At 36.0% G+C, this 27,037-nt stretch overlaps 1 protein-coding gene across 7 annotated transcripts in view; it reads left to right on the top strand.

The window, feature by feature from the left end:
* Window positions 1–36: 36 nt before the first annotated feature.
* Window positions 37–27,037, top strand: part of LOC106876851 (myoferlin) — a 204,650-nt gene continuing 177,649 nt past the window's right edge. For 5 of the 7 annotated variants that reach the window (XM_052965717.1, XM_052965718.1, XM_052965719.1 and 2 more), the window contains exons 1-2: window positions 38–495; window positions 1,860–1,915. In XM_052965717.1, the coding sequence (XP_052821677.1) occupies window positions 399–495; window positions 1,860–1,915 (153 nt within the window). In that variant the 5' untranslated portion in view covers window positions 38–398. Of the gene's footprint in view, window positions 496–1,859; window positions 1,916–27,037 lie in introns of all 7 variants that reach the window. The other 2 variants (XM_052965716.1, XM_052965720.1) reach the window with 2 other exon arrangements.

The raw sequence follows: 27,037 nt of genomic DNA, 5'->3' as shown, positions 1-27,037 counted from the left end.
TATATAATCTGTCACGCACACATACGCACACATGAATAGCAAGAAAAAAAAACTAACCAACCACGACAAAACAAAAATAATATAAAAGAGCAAAAGCCATAAGGACTTTTTTTGTTGTCTCTTTCTGTCATATTCTGTTTGTAGGCGTTCGGACTTGGAGTTATTGGGTTGACTCGGTTGGAGGTGTAAGGATGGAGTATTGCATGTGTCTTGACATCGATTGTTGAAACTAGAAGATAAAATATCTATGTACATATAAATATATACAAACATCCACTCGTGTATGTTGTGTATAGATGTATGTATATAAGTGTGTATAGTTTATGTGGAAAGATATTTTGATAGATATATAAATACATACACAAGGCATTTGATTCTACCAAAAAAAGACCTTCAGGATGACGACACTCAAAGTGACTGTAATCAGCGCTGACAAACTTCCCAGTGTGGAAACTTTCTTCAAGTTGGACCCTATGTGTTACGTGAAATTCCAAGGTATTAAAAAAACGTGCTTATTATACACATACATACATGCACATACATACACCTATATGCACATACATACACCTATATGCACAGACATGCAGATACATATATGCACACACACACACACACATGTGCATTTTGTTGGATATATTGTTGCTCCTGTTAATGTTAGTGAACTACAGAAAAAAAAATTGACATGACATTTCTCTGGGCATTTCTAAATAAAAATGTGTTATAAGTTATTACTTTGTTTTATTGTAGAAATATTTGGTCAGGCAGTTTCCTTATATCATGACTTACCTAATTCTAAACTCAACAAAATCAGCTGTAAAGATATATAAATAAATCTTTGCCCCATTCATACTACCTCTTAGAACACTTGTGTGCATATTACATATGTACATATATATATATATTTAAAAACTTCCGTAGACATTGCTGTATATAACTTTCATTTATATAAAACTTCAACAATTTCTAGTTTTCTGCGATTTTGTTGAACCATTCTTTCTGGTGTGTGTTATATGTTTACTAATGCGATATATTTTTTTAAAATAAAGATTGTATAATTATTAGAATTATCCTTCGAAACATTTAAAGAATCTGTTACACATAGATTATGGGTGGAGGTAAAAAGATACGTACACCACCCGTTTTTTGGCTTAACAAAAACCTTAACCCTAAACACCAGGTGTACGTATTCTTTACTTTCGCCTAAATTATGGTTACGGTCCGTATGAAAGTCTTACTTTATCAGGATAGCATTGCATAATATACATCGGAAAAAACCGTGAGACTGAAATAAGCCCTCCCCTTAATTCTTCCAGCATTTGTAAGTTTAATTCAACATAATATGAATTAAACATTTTGTGTCGCCAAAATGGTAATGAGATGTCAAAGGGTGGCGTACCGAGTTAATTGCTTTAAAGTTGACGCTCCAAGTTCGAAGCTCACGAGGGTTACTATCTGTCTGCGATAGATAAAATAAATATCGCTATTCTACGAGAGACATTTGATTTTTCCAATAATTTTGTTTTGTATTTGATCAGATGAACTCGACTGTTTTGTTAACGGAACAGCATGGTCCTTAAGTGAATTTTGCCGGTCACTAGACCTAAGCATTCTAATTAAGTTCTTTCTATAAAAGTTGTAATTTCAATCACTGGTCTCTTACTGTTCAACTTGCACAGCAACTCGGGGCCCTACCAACACAAACAGTCTAATTTTATTTTGTTTCTGTATATGTGCTTTCCGTAACTTAAAGCTCCTGTTTTTGTGGAGGTGGGTAGTGTGCGGAGGATGTTGTTTAAAGAAAAATATAGTAAAATAACCAAGAAATTTTATTATAATCCAATTAATTGATTCCATTGCAGGGACTGAAAAGAAAACCAAGGAGATTAAAGATACCGAAACCCCTGAATGGAACGAGGTAGGTTTCACCATAGTCTGCTAGAACGCCTGACAATTCCACTGAGGAATTTAGCGTTATCAAACATTTTCCATCCAGCTCTTTAATTGTCATTTTTTTGCCTAAGCGGTTATATAATCTCAGTTGGATATATATAATCATTTCTGAGATTATTTACAAATGTGTGTGTGTGTGAGAGCCACTGTGAGTATATAAGGACCTTAAAATTTATAGAGAGACTAAGAGAATTGTGGAGGGTAGCTGTTGATTGATATCTTTTTCCGGCATAGTTATGCTCTTTTTCCTTGCAGGTGCCTTAGTGATATAAGTGCATCTGGAACGTGCCACCATCACCATCTTAAGTGTAATCAGTGTGACCACGCCCTAACAACACTGCAACACACGCGTTTTCTTTCATACCTTCCCAGGCTTTTAATTCTAATACATCTTTTTATATACCTTTCTGGATTTTCTAAAATCTTTCTTTTGGATGCAGATTATTTATAACGAAATTGGAACATTTGAAGTCAGTTTACCCAGTCGTATGCTCACTGTACCGCTCTGTCTGTCTCCTCTCTTTTTCTCTCTTTCTCTCTCTCTTTCTCTCTCACTCATAAACACATATATTTTTCAACTATCTAAAGATTTTAATGTTTCATTTTTTTTTCTTTGTCTACAATTGCTAATTTTTAAAAATTCTATTTTAGTCTGTACGCCCCGTTTCCATTACCCGCTATACAGTTCATAAATTCTTTTGGTTTTGTGTGGGTGTGCATCCGGTGGAAGGCGGAAAGTTTAACTACAGCAACTATTGTGGTTATATCATAAATACTTACTGCTTGACTTAACATGTCAGGGTAGTTTAATTGTCATTTCGCTTATTCTTTCTAAACGAACATGATGTGTGGAAAAAAGTTCATTTTCATGCCTACTAGTATTGATTTCTGAAAGAACGAAAGTGCAAAGAGGCTGATCTCAGCAAGATTTGAACTCGAAAACATTTAGCCACGAACTTAACTGCTAGGCTTCATAATCGTTCATGACATTCTATGACTTCTCTCTCTTTCTCTCTCTCTCTCTCTCTCTATCTCTATCTATCCACACACATACGTCCAGCCATCCTCCCACTGCCTCACTGAGGCTTCCTTTATATGTCGACACAGGGGCGGACACTGCCCGAGGGCCCTGAGCTCTGAGGGGCCCGTACTCTACATGTTAACTCTACTGATATCAATGCTAAGAGACTTGGTAAACAGTTATGCCTGAAAGCCCTTAATACTCTCACTCCACCCCTGTGTCAACAAAATACTTTAGATCTGATCTGAGGTGACCCTCTTTTTGGTGAAAGTGTACCTTAATGTATTGCTTACATAACTGGAACAGCAGTACTCCATCCCATATGGTTGTCTCCAAAGAAAGGCCATCAGTTGACAAAGATTTACTCACAAACATGCTATGGTCACTAACTTACTGATACCTTGTTTCTTTCATGACTATTTTATAATTACAACTGTTTTCTCTAAACTGGCAATGCTCAAGCTCCTACTTGTTTTCCTCTTGTCATCCTTTATTTGTCTCTGTCTATATTCTTAATGCTTTGCCCAATTCATCCTTCCTAGAAGTGCAACAATCAGAAACTCTCATTTTGTCCCCCAATCCCCTCATTTACAAACATCTGCCTGGAAAAGGGCAAATTAAACATCAACAGCATTAAACATCACCATCCTTGAAAAGCATCCAAATGGCTTTTGACATTGCCCACAATTATTTGAAACATTTCTGCTTCATTTTGCTTTGGGACTGAGTTTCCCTCAAATTGTAGCCTACTATACTGAAAAAGAAAAATGTAAGGACACAGTGTACAATGTTGTCCTAAAAACACTGATTCTTTTTTAAAAAAAGAACATATAGTCAAAATTGGAATGCTTTTTGTTATACATCTGCAATACCAGGGCTGACTAGGGTCTTAAAAAATGATGTCGGTATCCTATTGCTGCCTTATTTGGATAGCAAAATTGAAACTGTTGCAACATGTGCAGAACATGAATTCCCAAGAGCTAACTTTTTGAAGATAGTGGTCTGTACAGGTTTGGACAAGAAACCAATGTAGATGTGTAGATGAAGAGTTGGAGAGATAAAGTGAGTTTGGAGTACCTAAGCACAAATCTAGGGTCATCTGAAGAGGAAAACCTGCTGAGGTAGCAGTAGAAAAGGTAAAGAAGAGACATCACATTTGTGAGCCAGGGTGTGTCTTAGTGACTTCATGCAAATCAGTCAGGTCACCTTTCTCTGAATGCAGTTTAGAATGTCTCTATGTATAGCAACACCACTGTCCCAAATGTAAGAAGAATATTGTAGGTGTGACCTGAACTTTGTATTGGGATAGTAATTGTTGAAGAAAAACCAGTCTTTGAGAGGCCATCTTTGCTATGTTGAGGATGTGTTTGATACAAAGAGATCTTCCATAATGGTGAGGTTTAGCATTTGAAGGGATAATGCGGGTTCCAGTTGCATACTGTTCAAATTTAAGAGGGGTAAGGTGTGATAATGATTTCTATATGTTTTTGGCTATTGATAAAATTGGCATGACTTCATTTGATATTTTGGAGACTGATAGTGATCTCTGTTCGTTGAGTCAGGGCAGATTTAGGGTGAGATGTCTTGGTTGTATGTAAATAACACTTGGATGTGGAAGGTTGTTGGCACTCTGTCGCTTACGACGTCGAGGGTTCCAGTTGATCTGATCAACGGAACAGCCTGCTCGTGAAATTAACGTGCAAGTGGCTGAGCACTCCAGACACTTGTACCCTTAACGTAGTTCTCGGGGATATTCAGCATGACAGTGTGACAAAGCTGACCCTTTGAATTACAGGCACAACAGAAACAGGAAGTAAGAGAGAGAAAGTTGTGGTGAAAGAGTACAGCAGGGTTCGCTACCATCCCCTGTTGGAGCCTCATGGAGCTTTAGGTGTTTTCGCTCAATAAACACTCACAACGCCTGGTCTGGGAATCGAAACCGTGATCCTATGACCGCGAGTCCGCTGCCCTGACCACTGGGCCATTGCGCCTCCACAGGATTTGGAAGGTGAGGATGTAAGATTAGACTTGCATAAGATTAGACAGAGCACTATTGAAAATGATGCTATGTTGGATATTAATTTATAGGGAAAAGAATGTGAAAGGTAAAGCTGTACCCTGAGGCATACCAGTGTGGGTCAGCAAGTTCCATCAGCACACCACAATTTGATAAAAAGTCACTGATATGAAAGATGATTGGAACCCGAGGTGGGGAGATTTGTATGTCAGACATGGTTGCAAACTTGGCTGATGTTGAGAACAACGACACTGCTTGCAACTAAATTTCTTGATGAGTGACAGATTTGAGGTTTATGAAAGCTACAGCTAGTGGTCATTAAGGGAAAAAAATTCAAGGTATTGGAGAAGGTTGATAGCTGTTCCCTGTCACCCTTAGGGTATTAGAATGAGTGCAAGAGGATGATAGTTGGCAAAATCAGAGGTTACCCATTGCCCTTCCTAGAGATAGGACACACTGAGGTGCATTCTTAATGATTGATATATATCTTTGGGGAGAGAGAGAGATTTAAAAGTTTGGTGGGGACAGTAGGGATTGCCTCCGGAGTGCATTGCCTGAAGGTAATGGAAGGGATATTGTCAAGGCTGGTTTCCTTGTTAGATTGAAGCAACTAAAGGGATTATTTTGCAGTTGACAAGTATGTGTACATGGTGGTGAATCTGATAGAAGGGAAAGGTATAATTTTGGAGATTTACCCTAGTGTGTGGAATTGGAAGCAATGTGGGCAGCAGTTGAGGGAGTTTTCTCCGCAGGGATATGTGGATGTCAAACTTTGTGTGCTTTCTCCAAATCGGGATTATTAGCAGTTTCATAACATAAATGGACGTCATTAGTTTTAACTAAACCTCCCTCCATGTGTCAATTTTATTCTGATAGGCCTTCATTACCTTTCTCTTTCTCACTGACTTCCTTCTTTCCTCCCTCTTACACTCTTCTTTTCCCTTCCTTCCTCCTCTCTCTCATCTCCCTCTCTCTCATTCTCTGCTTGCTATCTTTATTCCCTCTCCTCCCCTGTCTGTTCTAGTTAACGTAGACCATAATGAACAAACTAAGCTACTGTCAGTAACCTGAAACTAGTTGACTATTAAAGACTTGAGTTTGAGTGAGTGTTGTAAGCATACCAGGAGAAACAGTTGCCTACTATATTCTGCTCTTATCTGTAACGCTAGTTTACAACATTCATCTCTACCACTAGTTTATTGTTAGTATGTAATAAAAGCCACAATAAACTGACCAACATTAAAATTCTGCTCAGCACTAATCATGTTGCTTTTGTTCAGTTTTTCAACTGTGAAACTAGGTGTAGCCTACACATATACAGACTATGAAAAAGAACCGGCTTGTGGGTGTGTCTGTAATGTGGAATGACATTGTTTGGTGTGTTTAATGTATTTTTGTAACCAAGAGCAGTGGATTGGCTAACTCATCAGTTTTGGACAAAATGACATACCATTTAGTTACAGCTCATTTACATTCTGAGTTCAAATCCTGCTGGTGTCAGTTTTGTTTTTTTGGGTCTCTGAAATAAATCACTAGTCAAGTACTAGGGCTGTTTCAACTGGTTGTATCATCCCGACCCACCGAATCCATGGCCTTCTGCCCCTCTAAGAAACATATTTATTCATGTAACTATGGCAGATGTGGAAGTTTAAATTATACAAGCAGGGTTACTTGTTTTAGGATATTTTGGGAGGTTTTGTACTTTTTAAGTGAAATTCTTTCCCAGGGCTGGCACAGGCCTGGCTGTGTGGTAAGAAGTTTGTTTCCACATGGTTCTGGGTTCAGTCCAACTGCATGGTACTTTGGACAAATATTTTTTTACTATAGCCCCAGGCCAACCAAGGCCTTGAGTGAATTTGACAGATGGAAACCAAAAGAAGCCTGTCACGTGTGTGTGTGTGTGTGTGTAAATATATATGCATGTGTTTTTGTCTCCTTGTCTTGACATTGCATGATGGTTATCAGTATCATTGTCATACAAGCAGTGCCATTAATTTCCAATATTCTGTAAGAACATGTCTGGTCATGTGAAAATATTACCTTACTTGGAAGGGTTGGTAACAGGACAGGCATCCAACCATGGAAAATCTGCCTCAAATAAACTTCATTCAGCTCATGCAAACATGGGCATGTAGATGTTAAATGACAATGAACTTCGGTTGACCTTCCATCTCTTCAGTTTCTTATGTTACAGTTAAATCCCTCTAATTAATATATTAAGGTATCTCTTTGTCTATAATTTTCATATCTACTTGATACACTATCAGAATAGTTTATTTAAAACCAAAGGTTGTGTTTACATAGTTTGTTCAGTTGTAAATAACTTTAGCATTTGACAGGTTATTGTTTGATTTTTTTTTTTTTTTCAGTAACGAGCTGTCTATATAGTTTTATTTATTTATTTATTTATATAATGTATATTTTGTATCATGTGAAGGTATAGGAATTTAATTCCAAGTCAAGAATACCTATTACAGAAGTTGTTCTAGCCATGATCATCCAAACCATTTTTAGTCCTTGCTTCTGTTAAATAGCCCTTCATTTTTACTTAGATCTTCTCCGGTACATCTGATACAGATGACAGGTTTTGGTCAGCAGTTCTAGCATTCATCAGCTTGTTTTTATTGATTCAGCTATGCATTTTCAATTCTACTCTAAAATTTGCATTGTGCAGTCAATATATCATGCTGCTTCTCTTGGGTGGTATCAGGTTTTTCTACTTTTTTTTTACCTGAAAACTCATGCCAGGTGCATCAATTAGTCTGGAGCAAGATCCTACTGAGATTTGAACTATAGCTCCCAGATTTTTCCCTGTCTAGAACCACAAACTAATGTATTTTCATAAAAGGATGAATGTCACCATAAAAGCTGGAAATGTCTACAAGAATATAGCTCAATCAATTATCTTTGGCTGACTTATTGTGGTTGAAGTAGCAAACTACAAGGAAGTGTGTGAGGTTTTCCCACCAAACAGTTGGGCTGAAGATTCTAGAAGGATGGCCAACAGCTATAAAGCTGGCAAATTCAACCTTAAATCAGCTAACCACAAGGCATTTAGTGGAATCTGTCACTTGTCTCAGCAAGTTGATCTCTCTCCTTCTGTTTCACTTTTCTTATATAACATACTTATGTCATGCTCGACAAAGACACCAAGCTTTACTTGTAATATTAAGTAACAGATATTATATATGCAGTGATTTAAATTCCTTGCACTGCTTTCTAAATATTATCCTGCGAATTATGTATAGATGATTCCTAATTGTATGTTTATTGAACATTGTTCTGTTTATTTATTGGCGATATAATTGTACATACAATGATGTGGGTTAATAGTTAAAACATCAATTAAACTTTGTAATTTTTGATCTTTTTTTATTTGTTTAATATTAAAATTTAAATGTGTTCATCAATCTTGAATTTTCTTACTCTTTAATACAGAATGAGATAGTTTATCTTGTTACTTGTTTTATAAAAGTATGTACACAGGAAAAGGCTGTTGCTCCATATGAAGGGACTGACTCTACTAGTGCATGGAAAAAATTCCTCTTAAGGTTGTCTGACAGGGTTGATTTCTAGATAACATCCAATTTGTTTAGGGCTGACCATGCTTTTACATCTTTTTCAGTTGAGGTTGTCTCAGAACCTAGGTATGTGAAATCATCAGCTTCATTGATGGGATCTCTGCTGATGTTGACTGAAGATTCTAGAAGGATGGTTAACTGAGATCCAAGTCAGATGGAACTTACACCTGAAAGTTAAGAGGAGTCTTAAACATATCTTGGAGAACATATTTGACCAAGAAGCAACTGTATGAAGATTTCCTGCCTGTTCCCACTATTATAAGGGAAAGGCACTTATGCTCTGCATGCTAAACAAGAGCTGGCAAGTGACCTACTGCTATGGATGCCAAAGTATGGCCATGCTTGAGCAGGTCATCTGCTCACAACGTATGTAGATCAACTCATTAGAGGTACTGGATGCCTCCCTGAAGACCACCCTCAACTAATGCTGGGCCAAGATGGAAAGCATGCATGGGTTGAAAATGTCTGAGCTAGCTTGACCAGATAACGATATGTACACATTATATATAGCATTCTGAAGCATTTAAATATTTTGCATTAGGGCATTTCACTTAGAAACATTTACCATTTATCACCATTAATTGTATAGGTGTAGGAGTGGCTGTGTGGTAAGTAGCTTGCTTATAAACCACATGGTTCCAGGTTCAGTCCCACTGCGTGGCACCTTGGGCAAGTGTCTTCTACTGTAGCCTCGGGCCAACCAAAGCCTTATGAGTGGATTTAGTAGACGGAAACTGAAAGAAGCCCGTCGTATATATGTATATATATATAGATATGTATGTGTGTGTATATGTTTGTGTGTCTGTGTTTGTCCCCCCAACATCGCTGTCCTGGGGTTGATTTGCTTGACTAAAGGCGGTGCTCCAGCATGGCCACAGTCAAATGACTGAAACAAGTAAAAGAGAGAGTAAAGAGTAACCCACTGGGATATTAGGGGCCATTTTCTGAGCTACTTTCCTTTGAGCTTTGAGAGCTTCTAGAAGACAGTCTAATCCAAAAGCTGATAACACATCTACGTTTTTCCGTTTTTAGAAATGTCATTTTGAAAGTTGGTTTGTACTTGACCATTTTATTGGGGGTTTCTGACCATGCCAGTTTAGTTTGCATTGCTAGATTCTTGACAGATGTATTTGAAGAAAAATTGTTTATCAGATCAGTATACTTTTTGTTGTTTTGTTTTTTTTTAATGTTGGAAAGGAGGTTTTTACACATCATCACATCCTCTTGTGGATTGAATCCTTCTTTGTAGGCCTCTTGAATTTCACACTAATGCAGAAGACTGATATCACAAGGGTATTAATTGCTCTGACTTCAAAGTTAAGAGGTTATTCCAGATGACCTTACTTCTTATCAGTACTACAGATGCTGACACTAGTGGTCACTAAGAAGATTGAAATATAAACAAACACTTCAGAAGTGGTCATTTTAATGCAATTTTTATTTTTTAATCCCGAACTTTCAACTATTCTGGTCAGTAAAAGCGTTACTGTATTGGTAAAAAAATATAAATTCTATAAATGTACTAGTATTTGAAATAGCTACTTGACTAGCAAGTCCAGTTTCTTTTGTTTATCTATGAATTATATAATCTAAATAGAATGAATGCTCTGACAAGCAGATCTCTGGTGTCCAACAGCTTGCTCAGTCTTATTTGGAACTGTTAATGTGATAATTTTATACGTGAGCATTGACTGAATTGGTGTTATAGACATTTATTTCTATATTATACTTTTTATAATAAATCAGTTGCTACATACCTATCCTGTACAGTTTTGGTTTTGTCTCTCTTCTTGTTTACTCAGCTATGAAAGTTATAGCAGCTATTTGTTAGCTTGTAGCTTTGCTACTTATGCTACTGGAACTGGTTATTAGAAAACTGGTTTAGTAAAATGTCACTGTAATAACTAGACCAAAGAATTCTTTTTCTGAGCTATTCTTTGTAAAGAAAACATATATGCTATACTGCTATGATCCAATTTCTGGGCCATAAGATTTGTTCATAACTATATAGTTGGAGTTTCTCATTTGGAATGATAATTTTATGATTTTAATGAATTTGGCTTTAACCATTTGATGAATTTATATTTTGTAAACAATGTATTAACCTAACAATTGCGTATTTCAAAATGAAAATCTCTTACTGCAATGCATTATTGGCGTAATATTTAAAGACTTAATGCATAATAACTAGGGCAAATCAGTATATAAAATCAAATCCAAACCTCTACATCTGACACTCGTGTGAATCTTTAAACAATTATACTGGGCTTCTGCTGGTTACCTCTTTCTGTTCGGTAGACTGGACTGTTTGTGAGATTTAATTCTAGAGATTGTACAACCTTGGTGACTGACTGTGGCTCTTTTGGTTTGCTATCTGTTACCTTTTCTACTTGGTTAGCTGTCACTCATTCTAGGAGTATCTGATTGAACTTTGATATGCAAAAATACGAGCATTAGTTCCCTAGTATCTAATATCAATCAGAGAGTGGAGATGTCAGATCGAATTTCTCTTTTTAAAGAATTGAATTAATGGTCTTGTGAGTTTAGGATTCTGGCTTTTTATAATTTATTGAACAAAATATTGGACACTGATTTGAAATTTTGCTCCAAATATTCACAAATAAATCCTTGAATCTTGAAAATTTTTCCAAACTGTGGAATAATTATTATAATCTACTAGAAATTAAATTATACCTAATTTTCATTAACCTATATTTCTATAGGTCTTAGTATTATCTCTCAGAATTAACATTTTTCTTATATTTTAGTAGTAATGGACAAGCAAGTTGGAGAGAAAGAGAGGATAGAGGTTTTATGTTACTTCCAATGAGTCCCACTGCTTGGCACCTTTGGCAAGTGTCTTCCATTGTAGCCACCAATTGACCAAAGCCTTGTGAGTGGAGTTGGTTGTCAGAAACTGAAAGAAACTCATCATGTGTGTGCATGTATGTGTGTGTGTTTGTGGTGTGTTACTCTCTCCTTGCTTTGTCATCATGTAATAGTTGTAAACGAACATCACTGTCATACAAGCGGTGTCTTTCATTTCCAATCTACTGTGAAAACATTTCTGGCTATGGGGAAAACATTACCTTAATTGGAAACAACTTAAGTAATATTGGTAATATTGATGACAGGACAAGCATCTGCTACTAGAAAATCTGCCTCAATGAATTCTGTGTAACCCATGTAAGCATGGAAAAGTGGACATGAAAATGATGATGATTAGGATGTTATTTAGTTTCTGTTTCTAGCAAGTTTACAATCTCTCATACAAGCTTATACACTGCTAGGTGATGGTGTTCAACTGGGCAATGAAGTAGGTCTATCTTGCTAATTAAGTGCTCCAATTCCAAGTGCATGCCAGTTGAACATTCCTAGAAGGTTAAATCACTCCCACCTTACGGAGGAAATTGTTTATCAAACTACTTTGCTCTCAGCCTTTTTATTTATTAGTTGCCAGACATATAAAAAAAACAAAAAAACCACATTGCTTTATTCTGTTCTGACTTCCCACTTGATAGCAATTTCCTTTTTCCTTTTACTCTCACTAAATATCAGTAAAACAATGTTTGTATAATTCCTACCTTAACACCATTTCTATTGTAGTTTTTGCAGACACAACCTCAATAATTAACTCCACAATACTTTAAAAATAATCATCTTTTACATAGATAAACTGATTATGTGCCTCAGGGACATGTATGAAGTTACTTAGAGCTATGAGAAACATTTTGTTGAAAGTTTCAAGATTGATTTACCACTTTCCAAACTTTTTACTTCATTCAAGAAGAATTTAATAAAAGCAATGTCCAGATGATATTTTTGTTTGAACTCTCACAGTAATTTCAAAATTAGGTTTCCTGTTAAGTGTTTTAATATTTTATTATCTGTTGATTGAGTCAAGATATATCATTGATTAAACATCCATCATTAATAATAGCTGCATAAATAAAAAATTAAATTGAGTTATGTTCTGTGACAATTTTCCATTTACAGAAGTGAAGAGAGAAACTCACATAGCTCCATAATCTGATCTTAACTGATTGGAAGTGTTATCATGTACATTGTTTTGTTTTGATATAAAAGATGGGCAACAGCAAATATTCTGCTCAATACCACAGGTTTGCTTGTCAGTTGTTTGATCGTAACCAGTTGAGCATGTCCCTTGGTGGCTGGCGATATATGCATCTCTGATCATGAATAGAAGTAGTGGCGGAGCATCATAGCCATGTGTTGAGAGGAATTTTTTTGGAGTTTAGATAATTCACCTCTGGAAACATGGGTGTTTCGTTCAACATCCTTAAACAATCCTTATTCAGAGACCTTTTGAGTGGGATAGGCTACTCAACTTGAAGAGAATTCTAACTGGGCTTCACCTGCAAGGTCATGCGCTGTTTATCTTGATACGAGATCACCATGTCACGCACATATGGTTGTGATGCATGTGTCCGGTGTATCCTTATCAGGTGGGTAGTAATGATGGGTATACTGGGTTCGTATACTTTACCCTGTGTCACTTTCATGGCATACCCTGCTCTCTCACTCAATAATAATAAAAATAATTTCAATTTTGGCACAAGGCCAGCAATTTTTTTTTGGTGGAGGGGATAAATCAATTGCATCAATCCCAGTGTTCAGCTGATACTTATTTTATCAGTCCTGAAAAGCTGAAAGGCATAGTTGACCTCAGTGGAATCTGAACTCAGAATGTAAAGATGGACAAAATGCCACTAAGCATTTTGCCCAGTGTGCTAACACTTCTGCCAGTCCACTGCCTTAATAATAATCATCATCATCATCGTCGTTTAACGTCCGCTTTCCATGCTAGCATGGGTTGGACGATTTGACTGAGGATTGGTGAAACCAGATGGCAACACCAGGCTCCAATCTGATTTGGCAGAATTTCTACAGCTGGATGCCCTTCCTAACGCCAACCGGTAATAATAATAATGATAGTAATAATTATAATCCTTTCTACAATAGGCACAAGGCCTGAAATTTGTGGGGAAGGGTAAGTCGATCACATCAAACCCCCTATCCCACCACCAGTACTTGACTCGTACTTAATTTATTGACCCCGAAAAGATACTGCTGAGAAGAACGAACGCACAAGCACACCAAACTAAGGTCCCAGAATAGCAGCAGTGAAAAAAATGAAGACAAAGGGTAGGTCAGCAGAATCGAAGACAATAGCTGTAAGAATAATGATGTTTTGACATGATTTTTACGGCTGGATGCCCTTCCTAATGCAGTAAATATATATATATATATATATATGTGTGTGTGTGTGTAATCTTCTACAGTAGAAGTGTTAGCTTGTACACCACAGCAGAAATGTTAAAGCTACTCCCCTTGGTGAAGAAGATTGGCCTACAAGAGTCTTGTACTGGTGTCACGTAAAAGCTCCCAGCACATTCTGTAAAGTGATTGGCATTAGGAAGGGCATCCAGCCATAGAAACCATGCTGAATCAGACTGGAGCCTGGTGCAACTTGCCAGTTCTGATCAAACCGTCCAACCCATGCCAACATAGACAACAGATGTTAAATGATGATGATACACACACACACACACACACAACATTATGAAGAGTAAAAAAAATAACTTCAGTTTAACTTGTTATTCATTATTCCTATTTCTTAACTCCCTTAACATATTCACACAACAAAACCAGCACAATCATTTTCAATAATCAAAGTCAGCTAAGTATCAATCAATATACTCATAAATATGTATAGTGATCGACATTAATGACATTTAAGCTGACAATTATTCAACTGAGATAGATGCCAACATAATCAAGACTGACGGTGACAAATTTGAAGTTGATAATGTCAAATTTAGTGTGTGGACAGGAGTGTTAGTATATATCTTTTGACTAGATATTTATTTTCCTTCGTCAAAAGGTCTAATAGATTATTTTCTTTATGGTATCTTTGTTTAGTTTTAGCATAGTTTCCCTTCTTGCATGATTGATATTCTTTTCTTATCTTTTAGTCCGAATGGAAGACAGTGCTCAGGACCCATTTTAGGGCCTTCAAAGCTGATAGGAGGAATGGAAGAAGGTATTCTCAAGCTAGAAACAGCCCAGGTGTTTACAACAAAGTAGACTCCTCTAAAGGCACCCAAGTTGCTAGGTGATGGTGTTAAATAGGTGGTAGTTTCTTAGTGAAATTTGAACTCGAGACACAAGAGCCAAAACAAATGCTACAAGGCATCTGGTCTGACATTCTTCCAATGCATTGTCTTAGATTGGTACTTTTTGTTTTATTGACCTCAATAAAATGGAAGGCAAAGTTGACCTCAGCAAAATTTGAACTCAGCAGAGAATTGAAACAAATACCACAAAACATTCTGTCAAGTGTTGTGATGGCTCTGCCAGTTCAACACCTTATTGGTTTATTTATTGGTATACACCCCTGAACTTTGAAGAAGTGAAGTGTGTCTTAGTAGTCTACAAACAGTCAAGTGCTGTGCCCAGATGCACATGATCACTATATTAATGCCTGAACTTATGACATACATATTTAACAATATACCACTTGAACCTTACAGCTAATATGTTTTGTTTTTACTTGGCATTTTTGTGAGCTGTACATGTATAAAAGGTTGTTTTTGTTTAGTTCCCAAGTTGGCCCATTTAAAATATACCTATTGTCTAACATACTCTAGGTATGGTTGTCATGTACTTTTTCTCCTCTGTGTACTCTGGACTACATTGTCCATTATTTCCTTTTTAAGACAGTATGGTGTATTTTGCTTATATTTGTCTGATATTTGTTGCAGATTGAACAACTGCAAACAGACTCTCTCTTTGTTTAGGAATCAGGTTAGTTAGAGTGGTTGACTGAAAGTAAAACTGGTTAGTAATTAACTCATCATCATCATCGTTTAACATCCGCTTTCCATGCTAGCATGGGTTGGACGATTTGACTGAGGACTGGCAAGTCAGAAGGCTGCACAAGACTCCAATCTGATCTGGCAGAGTTTCTACAGCTGGATGCCCTTCCTAACGCCAACCACTCCAAGAGTGTAGTGGGTGCTTTTACGTGCCACCGGTACGAGGACCAGTCACATGTTACTGGCAACGACCAGGCTCAAAAAGGTGTTTTTTACGTGCCACCTGTATGGGAGCCAGTCCAGCGGCACTGGCAACGACCGCTCGAATGATTTTCTAACGTGCTACCAGCACAAGTGCTAGAAGGCAATGCTGGTAATGATTACGCTCAAATGGTGCTATTTACGGGCCACTAGCACGGAAGCCAGACAACTGCTCTGGCAATGAACACACTCGACAGTGCTGTTAGTGCTCCACTGGCACGGTGCCAGTCCTCAAGTATGGTTCAATTACGATTTCACTTGCCCCAACAGGTCTTCGCAAGCAGAGTTTAGTGTCCAATGAAGGAGAGGTTGGTATGGGTGCCAGTTGTCAGATTCGGTTCGATTTCGATTTCAAATTCCAAATTCACTTGCCTCAATAGGTCTTCACAAGCAGGGTTTTTAGTGTCCAATGCAGTAAAGATACGGATTAGTGAGCTGGCTACACTTCTGGCAGAGATCACAGATTATGCTCTCACTTGCCTTGCCGGGTCTTCTCACATCTGCATATTTCCAAAAGTCCCGGTCACTGGTCATTGCCTCAGTGAGGCCTAGTTATATTTAAATTACAACATACAGACACACCAAAAAATATATAAATAAATAAAACAATGCAAGTAAACAACAAAATTGTGGTGAAAGCATAACAAGGTATCACATGATTTACTTCCACAAAAAAAAAAATAATTATGAAAGAATTAGAAAAGGGTTAATAAGAGGCAAATTTGTGACTTGAAAAGGGAGTGAGTAACACTAACAGTTTGAAATCCACTGAGCTAATATAAATTGTTTAGTTACAGAATCATTAGAAAACTGTTGGGATAATAATAGCTGGGAGAAATTAGGACCAATTGTACAATGTAATTTACACAATTGTTCATAATTTCTTTCCACCATGGTGATTATTCTACCGGCTTTCTAATGATTCTGTAACTAAACAGTTTTGTGTAAATTTATTGGAAGGAGGAAATTTCTAATTTGATTACTTTTTTTTTTCTATTTTTAATTAACTAGAAATAATGGAGAAAAGTATTATGGAATTGGGACATGTTTAGGTGGAATTAGAGGGAAAAGTGTATTTATTTGCATTTAATCGATATGTATATATATTTGTGTGTGTGTGTGTGTGTGTGTGAGCATGTGGCCTAGTGGTTAGTGTAGCATTCATGAATACAAGGTCATGGTCTCGACTCTCTGAGTACATCGTACTCTTGAGCAAAGCATTTCATTTCACTTTGCTCCAGTCCACTCAGCTGTAAATGGATAACCCTGAAAAACACTGGCATTCCATTCAGGAGAACTTTTGGGGTGGTATCATTCGAAAGCTACAACAATGTGAGGAAGCGCATTGAGACCAACAGTGTATGACAACATTCAATAATCTGGTCAATGCAGTGAGTGATATACATGCATTATATGACTGTGTGGTCAGTAGCTTGCTTACGAACCAAATGGTTCCGAGTTCGAAACCACTGCGTGACACCTTGGGCAAGTGTCTTCTACTATATCCTCGGGCTGATCAAATCCTTGTGAGTAGATTTTGCAAGATTTTTCCTTTTGCAAGGAAACTTGGGTTTCCTTGCAGAAGAAGTGATTGACGTGTCATTATACAGCTGTTCTCATCCATATGCATCACCTCTCCATAACAGTGCAGTCTTCTTTCTTGCCCACTATTGATTCCTCTTATGCCCAGTTTTTCTCACAACACCTACATTGCACATCCAGCAGAACACGGGTGCTTCAGTTCTTTCTGCTCAATTCTCTTGTTCAGGAATACAGCCAGCTCTTGCAATATGTACAGTTTCTCTGAGAGACAAAGGCAACAACTGCGTACTCCTGGTGAGTAGGGGTAGGAAGATGCCTTGTCAAGAAGGCTCCAGGTTATGATAGATAGACAATTTGCTGGTCTTAATTTCTCTAGATAAAGCAAACATCTAACTGCTAAAACATATGCACAGATATTGGTAGATGTAAACTGTGTAAAAGTCCATCATATGGATTGTACCTGTAATTCAAAGGCCCAGCCTTGTCATACTGCATCACATGGATTCTGCCTGAGAATAACATCAGGGGTACATGTGTCTGGAATGCTCGGCCATATACATGCTAATTCACTGAGCCTAATAGTTTTACTTGATCAAGCAGCTGAATACTTAATGCCTGAAATTCTGGCTGAGATCCATTAAAAAATATATGTATCACTGGGGTATATGTTCTATTTCTGGAAACCATTTAACCTTGGAGGGGGTTCAATGGGTCTTTCATCAGTAGGATAAGTGATGAAGTAACTGAATTTACCTAAATTACATATTCAGAGAACAGTCATGAACCACAGACTGTCAATATTTGGTTAAAATGTCATGGAATGCAAATCTCACACATCTGTGTAGATTTAATACTAAAGTACATCAACAATACTGAACTATTTATACAATTATTTTTCGAACTACAGCAGAAATTTCTCTTTAACATGTTCATGACCATATTTCTTATGAAGTATTCTGTATGTTTGAACTGGACTTGAAAATAATCAAGAATTTAAAGGAATCAAGTAAAATAACTTAACATTTTTATTTTCAAGCTAATGTTTAGAATGTAACTTCAAAAAAAGATTCATAGGTGAAATTATGGTGGACCATTTTAATTTAAATATCAATATTTAAATTAAAGCTTTTGTATTAATAAAGAGTGCTGATCTGATACAGCTTGGTGTCAAAAGGATTAAAGTGCTTGATGGATTAAATTTAGCAATATGTTGAATAACTGAATCAAACAAATAATTAACAATATGAGTGCATGTTAATACCATATAAAATGCACCTAGTACACTCTATAAAGTGGTTGGTAAACAAGCAGAAAATGTACAGTTGTAAGGACTTTTGTGGCTTGTTAAGGGTATGAGAACTTCTTTGGTGCTGATACCATGATAAAATGCACCCAGTACACTCTATAAAGTGGTTGGTGGAAGTAAAAAAAAATGGACATTTAGCTGTAGAAACTGTGCCAAGAGGACTAGTTTCCATATACTGAAATAGTTGACATGTTTTCCCAACCATCAAATTGGTATAATTTGATTACTACTGGGAGTTATATCATTGCTTCTTTGAATTAGTGGGAAATTTGTGACTATGTCCAAGCAAACCATGATCCTCTGACCATTTTAGGAGGGCAGTAACTTCAAATAAAGAACTTATTCTAGTCATATTGAACCATCCAACTTATACCAGTATAGAAAGTAAACATAAAATGACCATGACTTATATGTATGTCTGTCTGTCTCTCTCTCTTTCTCTCACATGTGGCTGTGTGGCAAGAAGTTTGTTTCCCAAACACATTTCTAGGTTCAGTCCCACTGGGTGGTGTCTTGTGGGTGAATTTTGGCTGATGGAAACTGAAAGAAGCCTGATTTATATAATTACACATGTGTTTGTGAGCAGTTGAGTAGAAAAGACTGATACAATAAGTACCAGGCTTAAAAAAGTACTGGGATTGATTTGTTTGGCTAAAAATTCTTCAAGGTAATGCCCCAGCATGGCTGCAGTTTAAGATTGAAACAAGTAAAAGATAAAAAAAAGAAATATAGATCTGTAAGTGGGTTGGTTTTAGGAAGGGCATCCAGCCATAAAAACCCTACCGAAACAGACAGTGAAGCCTGGTGCAGTCTTCTGCCTAGCCAGCCTCTGTCCAACCGTCTAACCCATGCCAGCATGGAAAACAGACATTAAATGATATATAAAAGTGAGGGAGAGAGAGATTTCAATATTGGTGACAAAGGTTCCTGTTTATCCTCCATGAGATTAACAAGTTTCTAAAAGCATGTGACATATTCTGGTGATGTGGCTATTTTATATATATATATATATATATATATATATATATATGCTTCAGCATGGCCACAGTCAAATGACTGAAACAAGTAAAAGAATATATGCCTTGAATGTTTACCATTTATTTTCTTTATCTGACTGTCTATGATTTGAGGATTGAAGTTCTTTAGAAAAAGTTGATTTTAATATAATCTGATATATTTATCTCTCAAAACATTTAAATAAAACACTGTTATAACTCCCAATGGGAATTGAATTATATTAATCTACTGACAGGGCAAACCTGCTATTTTAGCAAATGGAAACTAGCCTTTTCTTTGAATTAGGCTTGTAAATGTCAGCTGCTGATATATGAGTCTAAATCTGACAAACAGGTCTCTTTAGTTCTTTCTTCCTAGGTCTTACCCTCTGTGGTGAGTGGAAGCTTAATACTCTATAGTGATTGCTATAGAAGAAAATCAACACTAAAAACAACATTAAATGAAAGGTAGTGTTCTAGCATGGCCTTTGACATGATGGCTAAAAGACATTTTTTTTTAGGAAGTTTCTTTCATGTAAATATTATTCAGTCTGTCAAATGAGTGATATTTTCAACTTATTTATTTGTCTTACAATCAAAAGTTCAAATTTTAGTAGAATGATTCATCTAGTTAGTATAAACAACAATTGACTGTTAAAATAAAAGAAACTTGAATAGAAATACGAAAGCCTAACAAGAAAATCACAGAATATGATCTAACATTTCTATACAGATTTTAAATTGTTAGTAATTGCTTTGCATAGTGGCTATATATGCTACACTACAATAGGAAATGGGAAAATTAAAGGCTGCTTAAGCGTTTAGCATTCACATTATTCTATCAAAAGTAATGCTTATTTTATTCATGTTCATCATCCTCATTTAATGTCCATTTTCCATGCCTGCATGGGTTGGATGGCTTGCCAGGAACTGGTAAGGTCAGTAATGGTTCAGTTAGTAGAGCATCAGATGTTGATTCAGTGTTTTGAATTAATCATGCATTATTTTGAGGCATTGAGGTTTTGATGAGATAACTGTTAATTTTTAGAATGATATTGTAGGATTGGTATGAGAGGCCAAATCTGGCCAGTTTGAACATAAAACAGGTAAAATACGGTCAGCTTAAATGCTAAAGAGTTAAAGTTAAGCTGAAAACATTTGAATAACTGAGAATATAATTTTAGTCCTGGTATGTTTACTACCTCAAAATCTTGAGAAAATTGAGACCAAAGAAAATATATATGTTGTCATTTAGTTAATAACCTATCTTTCTTTAGAAAAGTTTATTTTAAGACATGTTTAAACTTATACCTGTAAGAAACATATTAAAAATATAATTTCTTTTATGATTCAGTAACATGGTAAATGGTAAAGATAGGATAAAGTAGTCATCAGTTGGATGTATCCTTCTTCATGCTTGAATATTTTTGACTTTTCAATGCTGCCACACTAACTTAACCCTTTTCACGCTGTTTCGAATTAATCATGAATTATCTTGTAGCTTCAAGATTCTGATGATGTGGTAGTTTATTTTTAGAATGACATTGTAATGTGTGAGTAGCCAGATTTGGCCAGTTTGGACACAAAACAAATATTCTTTTATTTGTTTCATTCATTTGACTGCGGCCATGCTGGAGCACTGCCTTTAGTTGAACAACTCGACCACAGTACTTATTCTTTGTAAGCCTAGTACTTATTCTTTCTGTCTCTTGCTGAACCGCTAAATTACGGGGACATGAACACACCAACATCAGTTGTTAAGCAATGGTGGGGAGACAAACACAGACACACAAAGATGCACACACGCACACATACATGACGGGCTTCTTTCAGTTTCCGTCTACCAGATCCACTCACAAGGCTTTGGTCAGCCCGAGGCTATAGTTGAAGACACTTGCCCAAGGTGCCATGCAGTGCGATTGAACCCGGAACCATTTGGTTGGTAAGCAAGCTACTTACCACACAGCCACTCCTGTGCCTAGAGTATTTTGGCTGGGCATTACTGGTTTAAATGCTAAGGAGTTAGAGGTAACTAGGTGCATTTTTACCAGATGAATAGACTGGAACAATGTGAAGTGCTTTGTCCAAGGAAACTATGCCTCTTGGACAGGGAATTGAACCCATGACTTTATGACCAAGAACCCAGTTGCCTAATCACTTGGTATGTGCCTTTTCAGTCTGCTACTCAAGAAACCATCAATAAAAAGTAACTGTTTTTTCAGTTGTTAGTATTTTTTATTAAAATTACCAATTTTCTTAGCAATCATTGCATAAAATATCATTGTCATTGAAATGTCAGCAGCAGTATTATTGGTATCTAAAGACCTAAATAAGTACACCATTTAATATCTGAAAGAATTTAGATAGTTAACAGCTCAAATTAAATTCCATTACCCCACTGAGAATGAGTATTCTAAGAAACTCGTATTGTTTTTGTAAACTTGTCATAAACCCCATACCTAGAATCAACCAATTATGTGCAACTGAAGCCATGCTGACTTTGATAATGGATTTTTTTGTTCTTGGCCTACAATTTGTATGTCACAAACAAGGCACCTGTCATTGAGTTATCGTCTGTTGTGTTTAATTGAATGACTATTTCCCCTGTTACATTAGATAATATCCTTATAATATAAGGCAATTTTTAACAAATGATTAAGACTAATTCATTACATTGTTTAAATGACTAATCTTTACAGTGGTTGCTTAACTCTCACCAATTTCCTTTCTCTCACTCTACCCCACCAATTTTTGTAGTTTTTACAATTTAACAGTATTTCTTATTGTTCAGGTAAATGGTGGTTATGGTTGAAAAAACATCCTGCTACTAAGTTGCATTCCTTTTTTGACCAAGGAAACCTGGATCAACTAATCTATTCTTTGCTACATGTAACACAATTTGTGTTTATGTATGGTTCTCAGTCATAAGCATTCTAGATCAACAGGCATATAATCAGAGGCAATCCAGCCATGGTCTTGTTTTCTTAAGAGTGTGCTGGCCTACATTATAGAAGATGGAAGAGTATGATTTGAGGGATATTTGGCTGTTATTTCTTGTATGTCAAGTAATCACATAAACTTCCTCATTGATTCTATTATTTTAGAGTAATTTGTATATGTTAGAGATCTAAGACATATCTTTTAGATATAGTGTGGATTAACCTGCTGTGGAATCAAGTAAATTTGCCTTTATTACCTGACTATCTTTTAGTAAATTCACAAACATCAGTTGGACAGATATGGTTATATGAAATGAATGGATTAGTCAGGATTGCCATACAAGCTACTTGAACATCTCCAGTTAGAAAGAAAAATACCCAAAATAGTACTAAAAATGATCCAAGAAGACCCAGGGGGAAACATTAAGATAACCATTATCAATGTTAAACATCTGGCAAAGAAAACAGATGTGACAAAACATATGGCTGATGTGTACTGAAGCTAGAGCAGAGTAACAGGAGAACCCCACCCTTTTCTATCCAAGACTCCCTGCCTAGAGGATTGATAATGATCATGATCGTGATATCCATGTTTAGGCTAGAGCAAAAGTTGTGTACCATGATCTGTCGGCAGCTGTCTCCTTAAAAAGTGAATATATTCTTAGTTATTTATTAAAAAAAAGTTTGAAAACGCCAATATATAAAAAATGAATTTTAATTTAAAATTTTGTCAGAGATATTTTTAACATGTTTCGGTTCTTGTAAAAACGAACCTTATCAAAAATACATATTTAAAAAAATGAAATTAAATGAAAAGTTCATAATTGTTCCTTACTAGTGTCAATAGTCCATGTGGGGGCATTTTTTGTTGGTTGTAGTAGTAGTAGTAGTGGCTGTGTTGGCAATGGTAAATGGTATTCTTAGTTATATTCTACAATAGACTAGCACAATAACACCCTTAGTTAAAAATATTGACCTTAAGTCCAGCACTTAAAATTGAGTTTGTGTATTTCCCCCTCACCCTTTAAGATTTATTACAAAAATAATCGTGACTTTTAAAATAACATGTCATTATATGATTGAAATTTTTGTTTTTATTTGTTTGGCAAAACTTTGACCCAGTTGACCTTTTCAATGTGCTTTTTTTACATTTTGTTAGAAAATTATGAAATTTTTTTTTTCTGCTTTTGTTTTGCGTATAATCAAGGTTGTATTTTATTGGTTTCAGTCATTAGACTGTGGCCTTATTGGGGGACCATCTCCAATTGTTTTCATCAGATCAACCCTCCTCAGTATTTAGTCTTTGGAACTTGTCTCCTTTTAAGGAAGTAAATATCTTTCAAAGTATTCACATGCACACACACATTCTCTCTCTCTCTCTCTCTCTCTCTCTCTCTCATACACTTTCACAATCTGTCTCTCTTACTCTCTTTACTCTCTTACCCTCTCTCTCTCTACACACACTCCTCTTCTCCACACACTCCTCTTCTCCCCACACTCTCACATTCCTCTTTGTCTCTCCACACATTAACACACACACACACACACACACACTAGTTGATTCAATCCAAGGCTTTGGTTGAAGACATTTACCTAATGTACACACTGTGGGGTCAAACCTACCTACACACTCTTATAAGAGGAGCCATTTTTTTATATTGATATGGTTGGGTTCTGCCTAGCCACATATATTACTACATTAATTACACAGTTGGAACAAATATTATCATTAACCATTTGTTCTGACCAATTTCTAAAACCAGTGATATGAAAGAACTATTGTGTTCTTTATTCATGTACTATAACCATGCTTTTATAATCCATTTTATTCTATACTGCATTACTTATCCAAGTAAGTCTAAAATGATTGTCTTAGTTATGACAATCATTAGAATATAGAAGCATGATTCTTGTATTGTCAGAGTAACTAAGAACAGTGACATAGTACCAGCCAGCTGAACAATGTAGTGCAAAGCAGATTATGTTTAGAAACTATATTCTGATTCATTGAGGAAATATATTCTAATTTGGCTTTCACATCTGAAGTGGATATCAGATGTCTTAAAGTAATTGACAGAATATTCTGCATTTAGTGCTGAATATTGTGAAGGTGCATGGGTCAGTGGTTAGAGTGTCAGGCTCATAATTATGAGATAGTGGGTTGGATTCCTGGACTGGGATGTGTATTGTGTTCTTGAGCAAGACACTTTATTTCACATTGCTCCAATTTACTCAGCTGTAGAAATGAGTTGTGATGTCACTGATGCCAAGCTATATTGGCCTTTGCCTTTCCCTTGGATAACATTGGTGGCATGGAGAGGGGAGACTAGTATGCATAGGTCACTTTTGGTCTTCCGTAAAGAGTCTTGCCAAGACTTGAGCCTCTGAAGGTAACCTTTTAGGTGTAATCCTATGGCCATTCATGACTGAAGGGGGTCTTTACACTTTACTCTTACTCTCAATGTTGAATATCTTGCATTTTGGTCTTATAATCAGAGTCTCTGTCAGTCAGGTTTGACCATGTATTTGCACCTGCATGCACTTCAGATTCTTATTAATTGTGAGTTTATTGGTAGTGTATCTGTGGACATTTAAAAAGGATATTTGGCTGCTGTTGAAAGACCAACACAGGATTGGAATAGTCCAGCTGACCTTTCATTTTCTGTCCATAAAGGTTTGGCAGATAAAGACAATATTTTTTGTATGTTGGCTAAAATCTTTAGATATATCCTGTAGTACGGTATGCCATTGAAACAAAACACTTTTAACACAGCTGTAATTATACTCACACACACACACACACACACACACACACACACACACATACAAACATACATTTGTATTTATAAACAGGGAACATTATTCAATACATCTAGTAGCTTATTCTTTCAAAATTAATGTTCAATTTCTTGTTCTTGCTACATGTGATACTTCAGATGATGAATATATATATATATGTGTGTGTGTGTACTATTACGGATCACACACTTCTTATTTATCATGTTAACAAAGCTTGTCTGCTTGCATCAAAATGAACCATTGATATCACTAATAATGTTGGAAAATTGGACACAAGTCTAAATTTCCTTAAACTGGTGAGGTCAGTGAAGAGGTCGTGACTTTAGCAAAAGAGAATAAGAATGAATATTTCTTTGCTAAATAGTTAAACAAAAGCTAATTGCCATCTGGTTGATTGGCATGTTTGAAGTATTACTGCTAACATTGGCCTTATTACAGTCGATGTTCTTGTATTTAACATAGGAAATCCTGTAAATAAATATTACTTGTTCAACCTAATAGATTCAACTATTGCTTGCATGTATAGAATAAGACATGTAAATATGTGTGTATGTGCATGTGTACAGATATATGTGCACTTTTGTTTATGTGAGCATGTGTGCACATATGTAGTTGTGTGTGTGCATACATACATTCATATTCCTGTGTGACCTTATATATTCATTTAACCAGCTAACATGTTTCAAATAATTATCAGTTAGCTAGATAGTAACAAATTTGTGATTTTAAAGCATTGCTAAATATATTCCTCTCTCTGAAATATTTAGAATTTTTTTACTGTTTTTAATCCTTTTCTGTGTTAATTAATCATTCCTGGACATTCTTTCATAGATTTGTGCATTTATGTAACTTCCTAGCATTAAATATTCAACTCTCAAATAGGAATGGATAATACAATGACAATGGTTATATTCTAAATTTAAAAATAAAGCCCAAACTATGTATTTTACACATTGTAGTGTCTAGCATCTGTAATACAGCAAGTTGAAGAGCTTGGGTTAACTGTGATTCTCCTTGCAATTAATAAACAAAAATTCCCTCAATAAATGTTTAAAATCTAAAACAGTAACAAGCAAGAGAGATAATTTCAGTGAGGTTTCTTTGTAGATAGAAAAAAAAGACCCACCCCTTCATATGATTGGAAAGGACCTTGTAAAACTAGCAATATAGTCTATATTACGTATGGAGATGATAATGTTAAGAAGTTGCAGCATATTCCATTGTCAAATGATATCATCAATAGTCATATTGGCTATATTTTTTGAGAGTTCTTAAAAAGCAAGTGATTTCTATAATAAAAGCAAGTTGAGTTTCTAGTATTCAGCTCAATGAGTAAACTGGTATTAGTAAAGATATCCAATTTATTGAGATGAAAAAACACAGAAAAGAATTTTGTTCTACAAAATGATTTTTACTTGACCATTTGAAAATTATAATTTTGAAATGGTGCCACATATAAAGCACACATGCCATGCTGGTACCACATAAAAAGCACCCAGTACACTCTGGAAAGTGGTTGGCATTAGGAAGGGCATCCAGCCATAGAAACAATGCCAAAGCAGATAATTGGAGCCTGGCACAGCTCTCTGGCTTGCTGGCTCCTGTCAAACTGTCCAACCCATGCCAGCATAGAAAACAGACATTAAATGGTGACCATGAAAAAAGGGAATAAGTTGGAGTAAAAGCTTCAGTATATGCGTCAATGATGCATCAGCAATACTTTGAGCATTTCAAGAATTTTGTGTTTAATCCTCAAATTAATATTTTCTTCTGTTTTTTTTTTTTTT

The sequence above is a fragment of the Octopus bimaculoides genome, chromosome 2 (genome assembly GCF_001194135.2).
Source record: "Octopus bimaculoides isolate UCB-OBI-ISO-001 chromosome 2, ASM119413v2, whole genome shotgun sequence".
Classification (NCBI taxonomy): Eukaryota; Metazoa; Mollusca; class Cephalopoda; order Octopoda; family Octopodidae; genus Octopus; species Octopus bimaculoides.
This window is presented reverse-complemented; position numbering and strand designations above follow the sequence as displayed.